The following is a 22,867-nucleotide window of genomic DNA, read 5'->3' as shown; positions in this document are numbered from 1 at the left end:
ATTTAATAAATAAAGGCTTTTTGGTACTGGTTGCTATACAGAAATACAAAAGAGGTGTCTGTTCATATGCCTGATCAGCCACATGTGATGTTTGGAGCTAAAAGCCAGGGTTTGGGCAGAAAGTTGGTTCAACTAGGGTTCGAGCTGGAGTTCAAACACTTATAATTATGTTTACCTTAATTTTAGATAACAGATACTTTTGTCCAAAATGATGTACAGGTGAGTGAAATAACACATTACAAACACACAGTTGTCAAGGAGTCAACATAAGTGCAGCTAGACTGAGCTTCCTAAGAATGTTCAGGTACAAGTGTAAGCAGTATTGGAACAGGGGCTGCACAAATCTTCCAAACAAAGCAAGAAACTAATAATACAAATATTCAATCATTAGAAAGTGCATCACTAAGAGCACTGAGGTAACATGGGGTGGTATCAGGCTAGTAGGGGTGTTCCTTTAATGGGTCTTAAATTTTTACAAAATAGTGTAAAGAAAGATTACATTGAAAGCCTGCTCAGAGCTCAGGGGACTGGGATCGCTCACTGTTGTGATATGACAGTCATAAGTATGAGTGTGATGAGTGTGACCCTGCATTGGATAGTAGTGATGGATGGATGGTTGATTGGGTTATAAAGGACCAGAGAAGAATAATGCAATGTAACCCATTTTTCAAATCAAGTATGAGTCTCACAAGCTTTAACACAGAATGATCGACACCCAATGTAATTGACCTCTTTTAAGTCTGGTACTGTAGTCCAGAACACATCTTCATGGGTCATTGATTAAATCCTATGCTTTTTTCCAGCAAGACATGCTATATTAGCAGAAAACCACAGATGAGAGGGACAGAGAGAGAGAGAGAGATTTGTTTACAGCCACTGGAGCTGTGATTGGAAGAGACCCAGAAATTCCGCATCTGTCCCCAGCCTGGTACAGGCCTCCTGTCCTGCGCTTGCCTGCACAAAATGGGATTCACGTATTCTGGACAGACCACGCGGCCCCTCCATAAAATGCAAACACGGTGCCTTCCGGAAGCCCATCCGGGATGAGGGTGGGGGGGTGAGCAGCTTCTCCTAAAAGTGATCACAGTGATGACATATCCCTGGTGGGCAGAGTCATGGCTGCTGTGCTGCTCTGTCCATGTGCATTCCGGGTGGGTGGGGCACTGAATTGAACACCTTGGGAATAACCTATGCTATGTTAAGTGATGGGGGCTTCAAACGGCATGGTATATTAAAATCTGTGGATTTAATTGGTTTAATTATGAGATATAGTGTGATATACTGTACTGGGAAAGAAGTTAGTAGAAGTAACAAAGCTTACTTTAATTCAACGCTTGCAAGCACACAACCTGTAAGTAATAGGCTGTTATGATGATAGCTGGTGTTGTGTATTTTATGAACAAGCAGCACCTTGTCAGACATACACATTTTTACACAATACGCATGGAGGGTCATAAGAGTGCAGATTCACACTTTGAGGTGACAGTGTCTTGTTTGTGGTTAATTCTGTCTCGCCCTCCATGCAGTCCTCAGATGTGGCAAGTAGGATGTCCTTATGGAGCCCTTCAGACCCCCCCAGCCACGTGAATAACAGATCCGCGGCTGCAATATGACCTTGCAGGCAATGCATTGTGGGTAGCTTATTCTCCCAAAGTCAGCAGTGGTGGTGTATTGCTGGAAAGAGAAACACTGAAGCACGTAGAAAGTAGAAGTTGGCACGCTGCTCTCACACTGGGCTTCCTCACCAGTACACAGTAAGCGTCGAGTCAGCCTCCCGTGGTGAACTGTGTCATGTGACCCGACGGCCACATTTACACAACATGCTGCCAGAGCGCGATCGTGGCCGCCCTCACTGAAACACGTTCATTCAGCTCTGGGGATATGAACTGAATTTCAGAAGTAGAGTTCAGACCTCGCGACTGTAATTAGTTATGAGAGCCATGTTGAAGAACGATGCTGCCTGGAAGATTTTCCCAAAAGGCTATTACATGGAAAAAACTGTGCTTCCTCAAAAGTGTGCTTACAGTTAGCACTGCTGCTGCACTGCTGTAAAAACAAGCCTGTCAGCTGCCACCTAGAACTTAATCCTATCTAGAGTTAGTAAGAATAATAAATAAAAAAAGATGTGGTGATAGCAGGCACATGGGATTTCAGAAGTGATCCTGTACTGCAGTTGCTTCATGAATACATGTGGTGTCTTATTTTGGCATTGTATGGGGTGCAGTGGTTTAGGACTCCATAAGCTCGTGAAAGTATGTCTCTGTTTGCAGCACTTTCCTGAGAACCAGGAGAGGTTTGTGCCATCAGAGCTGAATGGAATGGGAGCTATAGAAGATTGCGGGTTCAAAACCAGCAGAGATTGTGCTATGGCACTGGTGGACCTCAGCCAGGGTGCAACACACTTCAGGCACCATGCAGGACTGCCTGTTTTGGGCCTCACTGGGCATTCATCAGGCACCATGCAAGACGGCCTGTTTTGGGCCTCACTGGGCATTCATCAGGCACCATGCAAGACGGCCTGTTTTGGGCCTCACTGGGCATTCATCAGGCACCATGCAAGACGGCCTGTTTTGGGCTTCATTGAGCCTCCTTCAGGCTCAGCACAGGTGGTTCAATAAGATCCCTCTCAATGCCCATGTAAAAAGAAGAAAGCGAAAAAACGCTGGCCTTGTTTTAACATATTATCAGAAAGCATTATATAATATCATGTGACTATTTTAGATTCATTCCCAGAATTCCCCGCTGAAATTGTACCTGTGACTTTCCTTAGAATATGACAGCAGTTTTGGCAGGAATAACAGTTTGTAATAATGATCCCAAAAGAGTCTCTAATGAAAGGAGTGCCTGGCGGAGATGGTCTTCTGAGGTGTGCATAGGGGGGGCGGGGGCGAGATTGCTGGCTAATATTAGCGAGTGGCTCCGAAGGGGACGTATCAAAGCTCCGTGTCTTCCCTCCGTGCCTACCGGCTGTCATGGCAGAGCACGACGTGTTGGCGGGCATCTCATGGATGTGGATGCCCGGCCCCCAGACTAATGACACCGGTGACCCTTCTTCACAGGAGTTCGCCACGCTGACCAAGGAGCTGAATCTGTGCCGGGAGCAGCTGCTGGAGAAGGAGGAGGAGATCTCGGAGCTGAAGGCGGAGAGGAACAACACGCGGGTGAGCCGGGCCGGCAGGCGTCGTCAGCAAGGCCCCAAGAAAAGAGCGTTGTTTCAAATTGGTGCTTGAGGTTTGAGCTGTGAAGTGGTAGATTTGACCCTGTAGAGCCAAAAACGATGACCTGTACCAATGTCTTATAGTAACACCGGAGAACAGATCAAGCTGACAGTATCTGTTGTGTTTTCTCTATTTTAGTGACTCGAGTAAGTTGGCAATTGAAAAATATTTACCCATAATCAAGTCTTTGATTAGACCAGTATAACATTTGGTCATTTATGCTTTCCTGTCCGTTTTGGATCCACTGCTGTCGCTTTCCAGCAGAGTCACGCCGGTGCTGCAGTATTATTTGTGGCGGCGACCAGGCCGTGTTTTGGAGGCAGCGTCCCTGCTGTTGATGTGCCCGTTCCCTCGCGCTCCCCCCCCCCCCCCCCCATAGCTGCTGCTGGAACATCTGGAGTGCCTGGTGTCCCGGCATGAGCGCTCCCTCAGGATGACGGTGGTGAAGAGGCAGACCCCGCCCCCGTCGGGCGTGTCCAGCGAGGTGGAGGTGCTCAAGGCCCTCAAGTCGCTGTTCGAGCACCACAAGGCGCTGGACGAGAAGGTACACAGTCCTGAAACTCCCTCCCCCCGCTCCGTCCCCCCCCCCACCCCCCCCCATCCATGGCTGGACCTCCCCTGAAGCCTGTTTTCGCTGCTTAGTCGACGCTGTTATCCAGAGCGACTGGCACCGTTACTCCTTTATACAAAGTGGTTTGCTACCTCGGTCAGTCTATAACAACGTGATCCTCCCAGAACTGGGGGACTTTGGAATGACAGGCCCGTCTGTTTGACCACGGCGCCACCTGCTCTGCTCTCCCCATGCTGCACCCATCGTGAATCAATGTTAACGATTCGCTAAAATCGTCCCCTCCCTTCAGAAGGTGGCATCCGGCACCTGTGCAGAGGTGTTTAAACTCGCATATTTACGTGCACAGAGGCCTCACTCCATACCACGAGCATCAGGAGTCACGTTACGCATCTGGCTCACCGTCACGCAGGGATATTTTCATACTGAAACTCTGCTCACATTTTTAAGCCACGTGTTTTTATCTCGAGGCCGAAGACCCTTTCGGTTTTGGGAGTAGATCTCATATGCAGAGTAATTATAGGAGCAATAATACCTGGAGTATGTGATATCAGGTAGCAACTTCGCAAACCAGGCCGGCTCCACGTTACAGCTGTGTGTGTTACACTCCTCTGATCATGTTCCTCCCGTCAGGTGCGTGAGAGACTGCGGGTGGCGCTAGAGAGGGTGACTACTCTGGAGGGGCAGCTGGCGGCCGCCACCCAGGAAGTAAGACCCGTCACGTGTCTGTGTGTGTTTGTGGTTTGTGTTCGATCGTCTATGATTTTCTGTCACGCATTCGACAGGAAGTCACCAGTACTGTGAAAATAACACGAATACCACATACAAAAATAGCACACGAGTAGAGATTTACTGCTTTAATTACTAATAGTTGGAATATTAGTGGTAGTTATCAGAGGCGAGGATTTCAGGTCCAGAGAGTACAAATCCAGATTAAGATTTTGTTTCAACCAACCAGTTGAGTACTCTGTGACTGTGACTCTTTAAACTCAACTGGTTGGTTGAAACAAAATCTAGATTTTGGTCTAGATTTGTACTCTCTGGACCGGAAATCTCCACCTCTGGTAGTTATAAGCAGAAGATAGGATAAATAATTCTGTGAATATTCATGTAATCTGCCTGAAAGAGAAGTGTAATTGTGGACTGTATCATTTTAAACACGCTCTGATTATAAATAAATCACTGAAGTGGAATCTAGCAAAATCAAATAAATTATCACACACTTTGCAAGTCAGGGGGGGGGGGGTGGAGATGGGGTGCTTTAAATGAATCTGCACTCTCGGTCTCTGTCCTGCAATCTGGCAGCCGAGGACACAGAGTATACCCACCCTGTATGCTAATTTCCCTTCCCTCCCAGTCTCTGTTCACCAACCTGGCAACCAGGGACATGCGCTACACTGCATAGTGAGGCCTGTATAAGGTCCTGTCAGAAATATTGGGTTAATGCAATAATATTACAGAGCAGCATAGTGATGCTGTCACTCTAAGTTGTTATGTTTGACACTTTAAGAATTGTCATTTTCATAACAATATGGTAATCGTTTATTATTAAAATAATATGATTATTAATGCACTTTATTGTTTGGTGACGCAGATTCTTGTTATCATTATAACCAAATGCCCCCTAATCCCTGTATCTGATACTCCGTAACAGAGCGTTACTGTAGTCAGTGACCCTTTGGCCGGGTGTCTGGGTCAGAGCAGATAAGACTGCAGGTATAGGATCATACTTGGGGGTTAGCACCCCCAGGGAGTCCTCTGTGGGATCGGGGGAGGGAGCGCACAGGCCCCCGGCTGTGTCAAGGAGTCACCCCAAGGTGAAGGAATACAATCTGTTTATTTTCAGACTCTGGTCGGTAAGAACACACCCCGAGCGAGGGAGAGACAGAGGCATTTTCAGAGAAACGTGACTTTTATGGACTATTTTATGGACGAGGTGTCCGGTTCCAAGGAGTTGGCCTGTGGTTCTGCATCAGCAAAATAAATATGAAACTAAAAATTTCCTATCGCCTTGATTTTGCATGCATGTGACAGCCAGCCTGTCTTCCGCAGCCGCCTCTTCCCTCTTTTTGACCTCCTTTTTTTTTTGGACGGGCAGCTCTTTAACCACCTATGGGTGAAGATACTTCATACATCCACGTTACACATAACACATCCTACCTCCAACTCCAGCAACGGAGACCATCCCCTGGGCCTGACTAAAGCCCTTTCCGGTGAAATGTCAGGACCCCAGAAGTGATGCATTTTTATTATTTAGTTATTCATATGGCATCACTTACGTATGATGGTACTGAGATGCAAACATAGGTAAGATGACTCAGAGGTCAGGAATAGACTGTTAGTGAAGTGGGCATGGGAGGAAATTGGACGGTTCTAGGACCTGGAGTTTGATACAGCCTGGGTAGGAGACAGCGGGCTGTACCATTTATGAGGAGTAGGGGGAAGAGGAGTAGAACTGAGTAAGAGGAATACAGCTGTCCTGGTCTCTTCAGTTGTGGTGCATTTAAAAAACCACAGTATTGCAGTAATACGATATCCCTGGATCATAGATTAAAAAGCGCACTCAATTAGCACCTCAACCTCCAAAATGAATGCAAGCTGAAGCAGGTCTCTACAGTTTTAATGTCACTTTGGTTTTTAATCAAATTGAACGTCAGTATTGCGGTTGCCAGTTGTTGCTGCCGATGAACGTTATTTCCATATGCATCACTCTGGATTTGAGCGTCAGCTAAGTAAATAAAGCGCTGTGCAAAATATGTAAATGACAAAAATCATCCACAACATCCGCTACTCGCATCCCATCACAGAGCCAGTTAAAAACAAGCGCCCGGTTAAACGATCACTGGGAAATTTGAGAGAATCTTCAGCTTGGCTCATTCATGGTGTGTGTCGGCCTCGTCTGACCACGTGTGTCTGCGTGTGAATCTCTCCCAGACGCTTCTGCTCTCACGCTCAGGTCGAGTGATCATCCTGTGATGCTGCTCGAAACCCAAACGCAGTGCCATGGCGCTCACACAAACCCAGGCCACATGAAGAACCTCCTGCTGATCCTGCCTTTACGGTCTCTCCGTAGCTCGCGGCCGTCAGGCAGAGGAAGGACAAGATGGAGGGAGACTCCCTGGACAGACTGGAGTCCAAACCCACCTGGAAGGTGAATGTCGGCCCCCGCACCGGTATCCCTGAACTCAGGCTGTCAGGGTCAGCCCCTGTTGTCACTCTGTGTCCCTTCCCCGTTTGGCCAGCAGGCATTGCTGGTCATCCCGTCCTTCATGTTTGTCTTTGAGTTTCCCTTGTTCTGTTGGCCTCATGGCTCAACACCTTGAGCGTCCGGTTGTCTTTGTACCTTCTGTCCTGTGTTTGTATTTTGCTCCCTAGTGTTTCAGTTGAGTTTGTCTAGTTATTGTATCTGGTGATTTTGTATATGGTTTTTGGTTTTGTTCCTTGTGCCCCTGCTTGTCTTTACCTGTCTGTAATTCCCCAATGTTGGTTCCTTATTCCTTGGTTAGTTCTTAGTTTCCCTGTTTTTGGTTCCTTTGAGTTATTAGTTTCACCTGTGCCCTGTTTCCCTGGTCTTTGTTAATTAGCCTCACCTGTCCTGTGTTAGTCTCGTTACCCCTTAGTATTTTAGTTCCTGCTTCTGTTCTGTTCCCCAGTGGTTCATTGTGTTTGTGTGTTGTTGTTGTTTCTTCATGGATGTTTGATGGATTAGATATTTTCAGTCTTCACCGTGTATTCGGTTTTTGTTATTTAGTATTGTTTATCCCCTTCAGTTTTTGAGCCCTCGTGGTCCTTTGTTTTTGGTTAGTCGTTTCTCGTGTTTTCTGTTTTGTTTAAATAAATCCCCATCTGTCTCTGAGCCGCGAGTGGGTCGTCCGCCTTTGTCTGTGTGCACTATGCCACGTTCTCGCACCCGAGCCGCCCGGATACGTGACACAGGCTCCCTGCTGCTGCCTTGTTCCTCAGATGTCAACAATTTAGGTTTTCAAAAGTGTTTTTTAATATAGTTCCATCTACAACACACTCCAAGGCTTTTGACAAGAATGTGCGGCAATCCATTACTATATCATATATATAAAATGGTGCATGATACAGGGAAAACGGGAAGGCAGGAAAAAAATGAGAGACGATAATAGACTTATTTGAGGCAAGCAGGATAGTCTTTTCCTTTGATAGATGCTTTTTTGTTATGGTCTGGCCCCTTTATCTAAGCATAGGAAACACATTTACTTTGGATTTATTTAGCATACATTTCTACCCAGAGTGAGGCAATAAGCACGATTATCATGGCTGCCAGTATCGATTGTTTTCTTTGATTGTTTGCTGCTTAATGTGTACTGAAAGGCCCGTAATGCAGCCCCTAGTCATGTTCTCGAGTGTGACCTGAGAGCGGAACCCCTGCGTGTGGCCCCCGAGTGTGGCCCCGAGTGTGGCCCCTGAGACCTGTTCCCTTATGGCAAAAGCCTTCTTGGCCACGTTGATGTATTGATAGCAGGTGTCCCCCTTTGTGCCCCCATATGTGTGTATCTGAGTGTGTGTGTCTGTGAGTGTGTGTATCTGAGTGTGTGTGTCTGTCAGTGTGTGTGTGTATCTGTGTGTGCGTGTCTGTCAGTGTGTGTGTGTATCTGTGTGTGCGTGACTGTGAGTGTGTGTGTGTATCTGCCTGTGTGTGCGTGTCTGTGAGTGTGTGTGTGTATCTGCCTGTGTGTGCGTGTCTGTGTGTGTGTGTGTATCTGCCTGTGTGTGCGTGTCTGTGAGTGTGTGTGTGTATCTGCCTGTGTGTGCGTGTCTGTGTGTGTGTGTGTGTATCTGCCTGTGTGTGCGTGTCTGTGTGTGTGTGTGTGTATCTGCCTGTGTGTGCGTGTCTGTGAGTGTGTGTGTGTATCTGCCTGTGTGTGCGTGTCTGTGAGTGTGTGTGCGTATCTGCCTGTGTGTGCGTGTCTGTGTGTGTGTGTGTGTATCTGCCTGTGTGTGCGTGTCTGTGAGTGTGTGTGTGTATCTGCCTGTGTGTGCGTGTCTGTGAGTGTGTGTGCGTATCTGCCTGTGTGTGCGTGTCTGTGTGTCTGTGTGTGTATCTGCCTGTGTGTGCGTGTCTGTGAGTGTGTGTGCGTATCTGCCTGTGTGTGCGTGTCTGTGAGTGTGTGTGTGTATCTGCCTGTGTGTGCGTGTCTGTGAGTGTGTGTGTGTATCTGCCTGTGTGTGCGTGTCTGTGTGTGAGCTGGATGCCTAAGGCGGATCAGCGGAGATGAACGGGCTTGGATGTTCCAGTTGGGGCAGAGGTCTCAAGCTACCAGCCTACAGCCAGGTCTAGCTGCCAAGACGGCATTATACGGCCCGTTACATGTTTCTGATTCACTATTAAATGTGACCCGCGGGTCGATCTTTTGTTTTCCACTTTGTCATTTTTCATTTAAGTAATCTTCATAGACTTGGTTTTAAGAACATAAGAACATAAGAACTATACAAACGAGAGGAGGCCATTCGGCCCATCGAGCTCGCTTGGGGAGAACTTAACTAATAGCTCAGAGTTGTTAAAATCTTATCTAGCTCTGATTTAAAGGAAATCATAAAAGGTTTTGTTATAGAATCTTTATGCATTAGAATATAGATATAACATTGTTTTTTATTCTCTCTTGTTTCTCTGTCAGCTCATGAAAACAGAGCCCTGGGCTAGGGTTAGGGTTAGGGTTAGGGTTAGGGTTAGAGTTAGGGTTAGGGTTAGGGTTGGCCACACCTTACACCTTCACTATCGCTCTCTGCGTGGTTGTTGTTACGGACAACGATGGCCCTGGAATATGCAAAAGAAAAGTGCCATATTCACTCTCCATGGGCTCTTCGGAGAGCGTGTGTGACGCACTGTTGGATTCAGGTGCCTAGGTTGTATGAGATGTTCTGAAAGTGTCTCTGACATGACTGGCTGTGTCAGGTTTATGAACAGGGTTGGGGAAGGCATCTCTCTAAGGAAATGAGTTGGTTGTGCCATCTTGGACTTTCCTGTTTGGGATCAATAAAGCCTGTTTGTCAATCTAGCTAAATAAGAACAGGTAGTAACATGATCGCTATGTCCCTGTGACTGGAAAATGCTCTTGCAAGGACTGTTTACTGGCTTGGTGTGACTGGTAGGGCCAGGACTGGCTCGTTTGTCTCGGGATCGGACTTCCTGCTTGTTGGGAGATGATGGGAAATTTGGGCTCAGTTGTTGGCCTGTATCTTTGAAGCTATAAATGTTAATATTTATTCCAGTATGTACCAGTTTATTAGGTCCCGAGAATTATTTTTTTTTGTGGCGGCACCAGTGAGCGATTAATTATGCAACGGTTGTCAGCACAAACATGCTACTGCTGCAGCTCTGCTCTCCATAAACAATGTAATGTTCTGTGGGACATTTGGAGGCAGCTAATTGACAGTACCAGCTGTGGAACGCATCTGTGTGCAGGTGCACAGCGGAGTCGCTCTTCTGAGGGTTTAAATAGACACAGTACGATGCGCCAGTACGTTAACCACATTTACTTATTTAGTAAATATGTCTGTCCAAAGGAACATACAAATAAGGAAAGCTGGAGATGCTTTATTTTGGGTAAATAGAAAGGTGTTGCCCTCTATATGCTAACGCTCCCTAGAGATGCCTCCCCAAGATGCTAACATTCCCCAAGATGCTAATCCCTTGGCAAGGTGCTAACGCTTCCCGAAATGCTAATGCCTCCCCAAGTTGCTAATGCTCCCCAAGATGCTCATGCCTCCCCAAGATGTTCATGCCTCCCTGTGATGCTAATACTCCCCAAGATGCTAATGCCTCTCTGAGATGTTAAAGCCTCCCCGAGATGCTAATGCTCCCCAAGATGCTAACACCTCTCTGAAATGCTAATGCCTCCCTAAGATGCTAATACCTCCCCAAGATGCTAACACTCTCCGGTTACTCCCTAAGATACTAATGCACCACAAGATGCTAACACCTTCCCAAGATGCTAATGCTCCCCAAGATGCTAATACCTCTCTGAGATGCTAACACCTTCCCAAGATGCTAACATTGTCATTATAGGAGGGCTCAGAGAGCTGTTGGCCGTAACTTAAGCTCTGCCCCTGAAATGCCCAGCTATGAAAATCTTTTCAGGGCAGCATGACTAATAACCCAGGGGGCAACAAGTTGCTGGTTTAAGTGTCATGCTTGGCAGAATAGTCATGTCGACTTTGGGCTCTTGAGTCTGACCCGCAGCTCATTCTCACCTCTACATGTGCGTGCGTTTTTAACAAGGAGAGCATGAGTGTATATGCCAAAATTAAAGTGTTCCAATGTACCTGTACCTGTTCTTGTTCAAATGACAAGTAAAATCAGGGGTGGCCAATCTTATCCGCAAAGGGCTGATGTGTATGCAGGTTTTTGGGATAACCTGTAGGTCAGCTGTTCAAACCCAGGTGTGAGGACTCTTCAGCCAATCAGTCCTCTAATTAGTAGTCTAATTAGGGAGTTGCAGCGAAAACCCACATACACACCGGCCCTTTGCGGATAACATTGGCCACCCCTGAGTAAAATAATCCTAGCATCATAACTATAGTTGGCACCTTGTCCAAAGTGTCCCCAAAGTGTTGTACTCTGTATTCCCTACGATGGGCTCCAGGGTCACTGTCACCCACCACTGGAGAATCTACTTCGGAAGATAGTTGTAGGGGGTGAGTGTGTTTAATATTGCACAGAGAGGGGGCTACAATTATGCCTGTTCCTGCAGAGTCACCTGATTGATGACACCCCCCCACAGGTTTGTTTAATTAATACCCCTGATTAATTCTGTTATTTTTAGGGGGGTGGGGTGCCCGTGTACATCAAAACAGCTCTGTCTCCCCATCATCCCACTAATATGCTTTTGCTGTCATTTTTTTAGGTCAGATCATTAAAGCCTTGACTGCGCCATTAATTATGAGCAGAACTGCTTTAGAAAAGTATGGTAAAAATATCTGAAAGGTTGCTTAACATTGGTCCCTGCCGCATAAAACAGGAAGTCAGCTGATTTCCCAGCAGACACAGAGATGGGTGCGCTTGTAACTATGGAAGTAAACACCTTATATCTGTGGGTGGGGGTGGGGATTTTGCACCACATCTCCAACGCAATAGCAAGACCCGGAGGCGTTGTCACGTTCTCCCCTTCGCCAGAATCCTGTCCGTGACATTTCTGAGATACCTGGGACTTTAGACGTCACCCTGACGTCATCGCGATCACCATAGTTACGCCCGCCTAAATGTGGCACGGACAGAAAACACGAGGACGGCGTGATCAGATTAGAGTTGCGAGGCTCGTCGAGAGTCCCATGGGCATTCTGGAACATTCCGCCAATCTGCTGTGCCGGTTTGCCACGCGTGTGAAAGCTGCCGCAGTCGGTTCAGAGAAAAAGGAGGGAAAAGCGGCCAGCTGGCGGCGACGGAGGCGCCCGCGTGTCTCCGGTCAGAGGGGGCGCCGGTGAGATGGTTCGCTGCCCCTCACAGCACTCCTTGTCTGTAAGCAGCGAAGCTCATGTGTTTTTTTACACACCAACCTGAGCCCACCCCCCCCAGAAGAACCCTCAGTCTGTGCTGGTGTTTCTCAAGATCGCTTCAAGACAGTGTCGTTCAGGGAGGCCACTGTGGTGGAATCCCAAAGTGAGATGTTAGAAACTTGGGGAAGGTCAGAAGTGGAGTAGGTGAGGTGGGAGTCCAACACGGACTATTACACATCAACAGTGCACAGTTAATATCCCAAATATGACTTCTGTGTCATCTCTTTGCAGATTACCTGACTGAATGCTATCTGCGGATGGCTAGACTGCTGGGGGGGGGGGGGGGGGGGGGCACTGGGCAGTCGACCCTGAGCCCCCAGAGGTTTTTCTTTTCCTTACTCGGGAGTTTTTGCTTCTTCTCTCCCCTTGTTTTCTATGATACTTACTTTCCCTTTTTCCCTCTTTAGTGCAACATTTCGTATAAACCATGTAATAATGATTTGCCACACAACTTTGTCACGTGCCTTGGGGTGACTTTTGTGAAATAAATTCTAATAAATTTGATGGAATTTACATGATCTCTCAAGGAAGTGTCCTCTCAGTAAAACCGCACATTAGCACATTAGCATGCCTGCAGCAGTGCATCCCCCTGCTTTGGAAATAAAGCGTGTGTGTGTGCGTCGACACCGCAGAGGCTGCCCAATGGCTCCATCGATGCCGACGACGGGGCCGGCCGCGCACTGGAGCTGCAGGAGCTGCTGGACAAGGCCACGCGGGACCTGGCGCAGAGCGAGGAGCGTGCCAACGGCCTGGCGGCCCGCGTCACCGAGCTGGAGGCTGAGCTGGCCACCGCCCGCCGGGACCTGCTGCGCAGTGAGGAGCTCGGCGCCAAGTACCAGCGTGATATCCGTGAGGTGGGCGTGATCTGTGACCTGGGGGTGGGCTCCGTGGTGGGGGCGGGGCCACGTACGATTGTTGTTAGTTTTCTTAAATTGAAGGAAAGGCCTGGGTCCTGCCTTCCCAGAGACGCCCTAACTTCCCTTTTCTTGTTTCCTAGGCAATGGCACAGAAGGAGGACATGGAGGAGAGGATCACAACGCTAGAGAAGCGCTACCTGGCGGCGCAGCGGGAGACCACTTCCATCCACGACCTGAACGACAAGCTGGAGAACGAGCTGGCCACCAAGGACTCCCTGCACCGGCAGGTGGGTCAAAGAAGGGCCAGGAAGGGGCTCGCAGGCCACCAAATACACACGGCGCCCGCAAGCTCTCATTTACACTCATGCACGTGTAACAGAGCGAGGAGAAGGCGCGTCACCTGCAGGAGCTGCTGGAGCTGGCAGAGCAGAGGCTGCAGCAGACCATGAGGAAGGCGGAGACATTGCCAGAGGTGGAGGCTGAGCTGGCTCAGAGGGTGGCCGCTCTGTCCAAGGTCAGTCCCACCCTGCCGCTCACACGGCCCAATACAGCCCCCCCCCACACAGTCTGTACAGCCCCCCCCCCCCCCACCGCAGTCTGATACAGCCCGTCCCACATGGTCTGATACAGCCCCCCCCCACCGCAGTCTGATACAGCCCCCCCCGCGCAGTCTGATACAGCCCGTCCCACATGGTCTGATACAGCCCCCCCCCCACGCAGTCTGATACAGCCCAACCAACACTGTCTGATACAGCCCCCCCCCCACATGGTCTGATACAGCCCATCCCACGCAGTCTGATACAGCCCAACCAACACTGTCTGATACAGCCCCCCTCCCCCCCACACTGTCTGATACAGCCCCCCTCCCCCCCACACGGTCTGATACAGCCCCCCACAGATAGAGACAGAGGGACTGACCTGTCACAGATACATTTCCACAGGTTGGTCTAAATGTTTTCCGGATATGTAGCTCTTATATGAGAATCCATCCAAAAATATATTTTTTAATATTTTTTGAGTTCTGATTTTTGCTCACTTTTAAATATTTATACATTTCTTTCCGCTCTGCAGATGTTTTTATGCAAACCAACTTCCTGCTTTGTAAAAGCCAGGTCGTATTGCTAATTTTTCCATTTTCTAGGGCAGAAATACGATAAAAGCTGCGTAATATGAACTGTGTCGGCGGGGAAGGTGGCCGTGTAAACGTCGGGCTGAGAGTGTGTGAGGCGTCTCTCTGCCGCCAAGCCCCGCGGAGCCAGATACAGATCCTGGAATAAGCAGGACGTGGATCTGCTAGTGTCTCATGACACTGACCAGCCGGAGTGACGTGGTGCCATTCAGGGGTCCAAGCCTCCAGGCTCACTGTGTGTCCAGAAGATGTGGGACGGAGATGAGGAGGAGGAGGATGGAGAGGGAGGAGAGGCTGGAGTAGGTGATAGAGAGAAGGATGGGGGAGGTGACCAGGAGAAAAGAGAGGAGAGGCTGAAGGAGGTGACAGGGAGGGAAGGATAGGGCGAGGAGATGAGGAGGAAGGAGACAGAGGAGAGGCTGAAGGAGGTGACAGGGAGGGAAGGATGAAGAGGAGGTGAGGAAGGAGAGAGAGGAGAGGCTGAAGGAGGTAACAGGCAAGGAAGGATGGGGTGAAGAGATGAGGAGCAAAGAGAGTAGAGGATGAAGAAGGCAAAAGGGATGGAAGGATAACCATGGAGATGAGGAGGAGGAAAGAGAGAAAGGAGATGGGGGATGAGATGGAGGATAGGGGGATGGGATAGAGGATGGGGGGCAGTGAAGGATAAGGTCCTCTGTGAGTGCTACTGCTGCACTTATGCATATGTATCTGTCTCCTTAAAGGATGCTGTAAGCATTCACATTTAGGGCACGTCACAGAAAGCCTCATCATTCGATTATGCAGATGCACAGAGCCGTCTAGAAGCCCGGGGTATTTCTCAGTGGGTTTGGATGATCCGTGCAACTCTTACTGAACCATCTGCCCCGGGCAGCCCTAGTTCAAACACCCAGTAACACTGAAGTATATAAAAGGCACTTTCCTCTATTCATTACCTGGGGTGGGGGGGGACTGCAGCCAAGGGGGCAGTTATGAGTTACGCTGAGCCCTGAGATTTGGAGAACTGGTTGCTTCGTCCACAGACTTTTCTTCATGAAGTTTCTGATGGTTGCAGAAACATGTTACACACTAGGGTCTTTAACAGAAATGTGTGTTTATGTCAGAATCAGGACACTGTCAGCCACATTACCACATTAGCTGGTTTTTAATCACATTAGTGGCCACACTGATTAGCTGCTGACATTATGTGTGTGTTACGTTTGTTCATATACAAGGAGGAAGTTTCATTTTTTCCCCAGATATTTTAAATGAATGGGCATTAGAGCCAGTAGTTGATCATTTGTGTTGAAACAAAAGACTTACAAGCTCCATCCAGGCCTATTTGTATTTAAAGCTTTTAAGATGTCGCTGAGAGAAGCGCTTGAATTGTGTTTGTCATTTTTCATTTAACATTTTATTGCTTTGAGTTGTCTGCATCATCATTTGTGAACTTTAAGCTGTGTCAATTAAAAACACATCTTTCTCAGTTTGTTAATTCTACTTTTTCATTCAAGTGACTTGACATTATCCGAGTGTCCACGTGAGTACTTGGGATGTATTCAAGACACATCAGAATATTTGATCTTTTGTTAGGTTGTATTGTGTCTCGTTAAGCAGTGAAAAATGTTGCTCTTATGCTTGGCCATTTGAGTCCAGGTGCTTCTGAAGAAACAATCTGCTATAGAATAGACAAATATGAAATGTATTTTTGTATTTTTAAAATACAAAATACTGTAGTTTATTTTGATTGCTTTGTTTGGTGGATGTATTTGGTAGCTTATTCTGATACACTTCCAAATAGGGTATTATCAAAATATCAAAATACTTGATTCTGATGGATTTCTGTCCATCTCGGGTCCCACTTGACCTCTGACCTCACATCTCTAACCATGTGATTAGTGTCTGACAAAGTAAAGTTTCGATGTTTTGACATTTGTGGATATTTGGTCTCTATCATGATCTGAGAACATCCCTTGCAGTAAATGACCGCCATTGACCGCGGTCGGTGACTGGTGTGTTCTCACAGGCTGAGGAACGTCACGGTAACATCGAAGAGCGTCTGCGTCAGCTGGAGGCTCAGCTGGAGGAGAAGAACCAGGAACTGCTGAGGGTAAGAGGACGTGCACCTGAGGTTGCCAAGATTATGGGATGCCAGTATCTGCCCAGAGATTTACTCGCACCGCTGGGCTCATCCAGTGACCTTCTGATGACCTTGATAGTAAGGACACCCCTGGAGATTTCAACAAATGATTTCAACAAATTTCTGTGCTGAAGATAGACCTTCAGATGTAAAATAACGGATTAATTTTATAGAACGGGATCAAACCTGGGTCCAGATTGCTGTTGCATGTGTGCTGCGTTTGTAGTAACTAAATTTAAATTTGGAAAAAGTGTGTGGAGAGAGAGAGACAGTGTGGAACAGACAGCTGAAGAAAGTAAAGTCGATTTGCAGGTGGTGGTGCATTGCCTGATCTCAGATAACACGCATCATCCTCTTCTCCTTTCTTATGCCTTGGTGTGTGATTGTGCGTGTGTGTGTGTGTGAGAGAGAGAGAGAGAGAGCGCTCCATACGCTTGGGTGTGTCTTGGGTGTGTGTCTTCTGAGACTTATACAGGGAGTGTGTGTCTGTTGACGTGCATGATGGGAAGGGGTGCCTGCGGCCGTGTGTGTGCATGTGTGTGCATGTGTGTGCATGTGTGTGCATGTGTGTGCCTCTGCATCTCAGGGGGGTTCAGCAGGTTAGGACTCTGTGCTCGTAAGCACTGGTTGGAATCCTGGGGCTGGCAGACCGAAACTGTAGCCGGGCCCTTGACCCCCACCTCCCGGGCACTGTATGCCAGCTGACCCTGCACTGTGACCCCCAAGTTGACCTCTACCTGTGCACATGTCTGTGTGTCTCACAGAGAGCATGATAGGATCGGCAGAAGGACTAAAGCATCACTATTCTGTTATACTGTGTGTGGGTGAGGAGGAGCTGCATGATTGGTGAGTGCCCCCCCCACCCCCCAGGGATCTACAGCCTCCAGCAGTGACCCTGTCCCTGCTGAGGCCCCCTCTGCTCCTCAATCTGTAAACACAGAGGACCTCGGCACCCCCCCCTGGCTGATACGCATCCACCCAGTATATTTAGTCCTTTAATAATTCAGACGTGACAAATTTCTCTTTCCACAAAGGGCGATTATGTGCACTGGGGGGGCGTCTAGTCTCCCGCGTCGTGTGTCCCACGCTGATTGAGGGACAACTTTCTCCGTCACTGTGACTGTGAATTTAGTCAGGGCATTTTGTGAGTCTGCATTTCAGTCTTAAGAGAGCAATCCCCCCCCACCCCAAAATCACACCAGTACTCCAGCCCATAGGGAAGATGTTTCCTGAATATGTCTATGGCATGAAATCAATCACAGACACCGCTGCATGCATATTGGACCCGTTGTCATATCGCAGACACTATATATTCCCCATGTTGCTTGACTTTTTATCTATTTTTTTTTACTTATGGTTACTTAATAAAACTGCAGATGAAAGTTCTCTAAAATGCAGCTGAAGGTTGAAAATGAATCAGATGACATTTATTACTAATTATGTGATAAGATCCTACCTTTTAGAGAGCGTGTTTTTCTTATGCCATTGTATGAATGTACAAAATATACATGACTCACAGTGCATTTATCAGTGTTTTTTATTTTTGCCGTGCCCTATAAAACGAACCGAACAAAGATAAAAACTGTAGCATCAGCTTGCTGAAATCTTTCTGGGGGAAATGAAAAGTGTCTGGGAGTCGTCTGGCCTTTAAGGTATTTTACAGCCCCTGGTGCCCCCGGAGATTGCGTTGCCCACGGTGACAGTCGTCCACAGTAACAGCCCTCCATGGTGACAGTCAACCACATCGTCATTTGTACTTAGAAAGACGTGGTGCCCTGTAAAGCCACTTGGTAATGGTGCGATTAAACCATTATGAGCCGTTTATTTGCTGGGACTGAAAATGCCTTTTGCTGATACCCTCCTGTCTGCTATTTAGAGACCAGCTATTTTTTCACCATGTTGACCAAGCTCAGATTGCAGTGCTACAGATCAAAGTAAAGGGTCCCTGAGTGAGGTCTTGCCCCACCTGCTGGTTTTCTGAGGATGTATGTGCAAAGCACCATGGGTCGCCGTTCACCCTTAATCCACTTAGCACACTCCCATGCGGTGCAGCTCTCACAGGCAGTGCCTGGCAGCTCAAACCCGAAGTGGCGCATTTTGTCAACTTAGCTGTTGCTGGCATGCTTCTCCTTTGCAGTATGTGTGTTTTGGTTATTTAAATCAAGGAGGAGAGTGGAGAGGCCCCTTTGTGCAGAAGGAGAGCTCCAGTGAGCTAGGGACACTGACTCTGAGAGGGACATGAAAGGGACACTGACTCTGAGAGGGACATGAAAGGGACACTGACTCTGAGAGGGACATGAAAGGGACACTGACTCTAAGAGGGACATGAGAGGTAGTCCAACTCTGAGAGGGACATGAGAGGGACATGACTCTGAGAGGGATATGAGAGGGACACTGACTCTGAGAGGGATATGAGAGGGACTCCGACTCTGAGAGGGACATGAGAGGGACACTGACTCTGATAGGGACACCGACTCTGAGAGGGACTTGAGAGGTACTCTGACTCTGAGAGGGACATGAGAGGGACACTGACTCTGATAGGGACACCGACTCTGAGAGGGACATGAGAGGGACATGACTCTGAGAGGGATATGAGAGGGACTCCGACTCTGAGAGGGACATGAGAGGGAGACGGACTCTGAGAGGGACATGAGAGGGACACTGACTCTGATAGGGACACCGACTCTGAGAGGGACATGAGAGGGACATGACTCTGAGAGGGATATGAGAGGGACACTGACTCTGAGAGGGACATGAGAGGTACTCTGACTCTGAGAGGGACATGAGAGGGACACTGACTCTGATAGGGACACCGACTCTGAGAGGGACATGAGAGGTACTCTGACTCTGAGAGGGACATGAGAGGGACACTGACTCTGAGAGGGACATGAGAGGGAGACGGACTCTGAGAGGGACATGAGAGGGACACTGACTCTGATAGGGACACCGACTCTGAGAGGGACATGAGAGGTACTCTGACTCTGAGAGGGACATGAGAGGGACACTGACTCTGATAGGGACACCGACTCTGAGAGGGACATGAGAGGGACATGACTCTGAGAGGGACACCGACTCTGAGAGGGACATGAGAGGCAGACCGACTCTGAGAAGGACATGAGAGGATGGCCTCCCCCGCTGCTCTCTTCTTATTCTCCCTCTTCCTGTCTTGCTTTTCTTCTTCCTCTTCTTGGTACACTGCTTTATGTTCTTATTTCACTTACTTTTCCCTTCCTTATTTCCTCCGTGGCCCCCTTACTTGCCAGGCCCGGCAGCGGGAGAAGATGAATGAGGAACACAACAAGCGTCTGTCAGACACGGTGGATCGCCTGCTGACCGAGTCCAATGAACGACTCCAGCTGCACCTGAAGGAGCGAATGGCGGCGCTCGATGATAAGGTGGGTCTCTGGCTCTGCCTCATTGGCTCCACCGACAGCCTCGCTTTGTGAGCTGCTAGTCCCGCCTCATTGGCTCTGCCGACAGTCTCGCTCTGTGAGCTAATGGCCCGCCTCGTTGGCTCCGCCGACAGCTTCGCTCAGTGAGCTGCTGGCCTTGTCTCATTGGCTCTGCCCACAGCCTCGCTCTGTGAGCTCAGCCCACCCTATTGTGATTGGCCCATGACTGGCCCCACTCACTGGCTCCGCCTACAACCTGTCTTTGTGTGATGCTGGCCCTGTCTTAGCCCCGACCCTGTCTCCATTGGCCTATGACTGGACCCACCCACTGACCCCACCCACAAAACCTGGCTTTGTGGGCTGCTGGCCCCAACTCAGCCCCACCCTGTCGTGATTAGCATGTAACTAGCTCCATGCCCTGGCCCCACCTACCACCCTGTTTAGCTTGTCTTAAAGTTTGTTGATGTTTTGCAACATTGTAAATACATTTTAAGCTCAGACTTCCCCTTCAAGTAAATTCAAATACAGTGGTACCTCAGTTCTCATACTCATTAGAACTAGAATTTCTTAAAAGTCGAACCAACCAGTTTGAAAAAAATGACCTAGAACTCAGTCTGAATCTCAGAAGTCGAACTGTGAACGCCAACCTACAGTAAGATAACTTGTACGCACAGGGAAATGAATCCCGCGGCAACAAAGGGTAACGCTTCAGTCTCAGTGTCGTATTCGCTGTGATTACACTAGCTGTGTTTACACTAGCTGTGTTTACACTAGCTGAATACATATATTTAGACAGTAAAAATACATTTAGACAATGATAGACAGAGTAACAGTAATTATTATTATATAATAAAATACATTAAAAAATAAAGATTTCTTATTAATTATTTTAATATCATTAATTATAAACCATTAATACATTTAACTATAATAATATTGTCATGCCGAGCGAGGACAGAATGGAGACAAAGGCGCAGACATCAGGGTATCGGGGAATACGGGGTTTAATTACAGGTAAGGCAGGCAAAACGCAGACGGACAATACAATGACCGGCCTGGGGAAACAAACTGAAACTCGGACGAAATACAGAGGGCTAATGACAACAACCAGAAACAGCTGATCACACGGGTATTCCACACGGGGTTAACGAGGGGGTGTGGCACGTGGAAGGAGCGGACGATCGGGGCATGACACATCGTTTTTTTTTTTACTTTACACATGGATGGATACATTTATTTTCTTACTGTTTTGATAAATGTGCTTAGATGTGTTTAGTACAGTATATGCTCTTGTTTTATCCTGTTCATTTTGTGTTTAAATGCTAAAAAAATATATTTAGATGTAACTTTTTTGGGGCCAGGAACCAAATAATTGGTTTTCCATTACTTCTTATGGGGAAAATTCGATCAGAACTTGAACTTTTTAGGATTCAAACCTGAGTTCTGAAGGGATTAAGTTCGAGTTCTGAGGTACCACTGTATTTAACTACACAAAGCAGCAGATTTGTAAGTGAATTAACATTTAAATGAATGACAAAAAATGCCAATTATTTATTCATACAATTATTCTAATGTTAAAATATACAAATTCCTTACACCGGTTGAAAGTCATCATCTTTTTGCAGTCGTCTGGGTTTTTGAGGTTAATTAGCCTTTAATGAGGCCTTGAATTAATCACAATATTAAAATCACACAGTGAAAGATTCAGTATAATTTCTCAGTCGCGTTCAATCAATTTTGTGTCAGCTGTGGAACAGGGTGGTCAAAGGATTAAAAACAACATGTATTTATGCTAATAAAAAGTTTTATTGATGTTACCCTCGTGAATAAATTAGTTTTGCCATTAATCCTTAGTTTGTTGATCACAGCGTAAGAAATGTTGGATAGATACCGATTTATGCAAAAATGTGAAGTACCATCTGTAGGGGGAGGTACAGTGGTGTAACGGGTAGCGCTGTTACCTCACATCTGCCGGTGGGGGTTTAATTTCCTCCTCCACCTGGCTGTGTGGAGTTTGCATGCTCCGTGTGTGTGTGTGTGTGTGTGTGTGTGTGTATGTGTGTGTGTGTGTGTCCCGGCCAGGGTGTCCCCCCCAACTTGAACTGATTAAGCAACTCAGTGATGGGTGAAAAGAAGCATCTTTACCTGTCTGTTAGCTACCAGATGTAAAATATGTCATCGATAATGATGCTGGCTCTGTGTCCCCTGTCCTGCTTTAGAACACACTTATCCATGACCTGGAGAACTCGCAGAAGCAGCTGGAGGACTTCCAGCACACAAAGGTATGGAGGGTTGAAAAATGGATGGATGGATGGATGGATGGATGGAATAAGGCAACTAATACTTGTTTTTTGTGATATTGGAAGAATTGTGTTGTTTTTTTTAGTTAATTAAAATGAAAGCTTTTCTGTCTTTAGATTATCATAAATATGCTTATATTACACAGTTCACAAGTTATACTGTTAGAACATGTGTTTTGTAGGTCAGTGTATTTTGTTGGCATGTTTGTCGGTCTGACCCCTTCCTTAAGGTTACTGTATCATCCTGGTGTTTCCCGGGCATCTCCATGACGTTTGCTGATGTTTGGTGTATCCTGTGAGCAGGAGAGGCTCCTGGCAGAGATCGAGAAGCTTCGGGCAGAGGTGGACCACCTGCAGAGGAGGAGCACCGCCTTTGGGGACGGCCTGCACCCACGGTGACCGCATGCGCACTGCTTGATGTAGCCATGGCAACCTGGGGTCCATTTCTGTGCAGCTGATGGCTTTGGGCCTAGTGGGCATACCGGTCAGCACGGTAGCGATAATTCACTCATTCTTCTACTTCTCCATCACCTTCCTGTCCATGCTGGCTGGCCTTGGTTATAACCGAAAGCCTATTCCGGTTTATCGAGGCTTTATCAGACAGCAGGTGGGATTTATCTTTCGGGATTCCACCTCATATCCTTCTTGCACACGGTCCCGGCTGGCGAAGCCCCACATCAGTGGACTGACCCTCCCTCGGCATTTCGGGATGACGATGACGGCGGGGATTAACACTGCCCTGCGGCTGCTCCTGTCCCTGTCAC

At 47.7% G+C, this 22,867-nt stretch overlaps 1 protein-coding gene across 9 annotated transcripts in view; it reads left to right on the top strand.

Annotated features, from left to right (window-relative positions):
- The window catches only part of ppfia4 (PTPRF interacting protein alpha 4), an 81,863-nt gene that overhangs the window by 43,505 nt on the left and 15,491 nt on the right, over nt 1–22,867 (top strand). For all 9 annotated transcript variants that reach the window (XM_072715633.1, XM_072715631.1, XM_072715634.1 and 6 more), the window contains exons 2-12: nt 3,060–3,161; nt 3,598–3,762; nt 4,420–4,494; nt 6,860–6,937; nt 12,942–13,163; nt 13,307–13,453; nt 13,546–13,680; nt 16,298–16,381; nt 19,675–19,806; nt 22,023–22,085; nt 22,407–22,498. In XM_072715633.1, the coding sequence (XP_072571734.1) occupies nt 3,060–3,161; nt 3,598–3,762; nt 4,420–4,494; nt 6,860–6,937; nt 12,942–13,163; nt 13,307–13,453; nt 13,546–13,680; nt 16,298–16,381; nt 19,675–19,806; nt 22,023–22,085; nt 22,407–22,498 (1,295 nt within the window). The remainder of the gene's footprint in view (nt 1–3,059; nt 3,162–3,597; nt 3,763–4,419; nt 4,495–6,859; nt 6,938–12,941; nt 13,164–13,306; nt 13,454–13,545; nt 13,681–16,297; nt 16,382–19,674; nt 19,807–22,022; nt 22,086–22,406; nt 22,499–22,867) is intronic.

Source organism: Paramormyrops kingsleyae, chromosome 8, assembly GCF_048594095.1.
Source record: "Paramormyrops kingsleyae isolate MSU_618 chromosome 8, PKINGS_0.4, whole genome shotgun sequence".
NCBI classification, from domain to species: Eukaryota; Metazoa; Chordata; class Actinopteri; order Osteoglossiformes; family Mormyridae; genus Paramormyrops; species Paramormyrops kingsleyae.
This window is presented reverse-complemented; position numbering and strand designations above follow the sequence as displayed.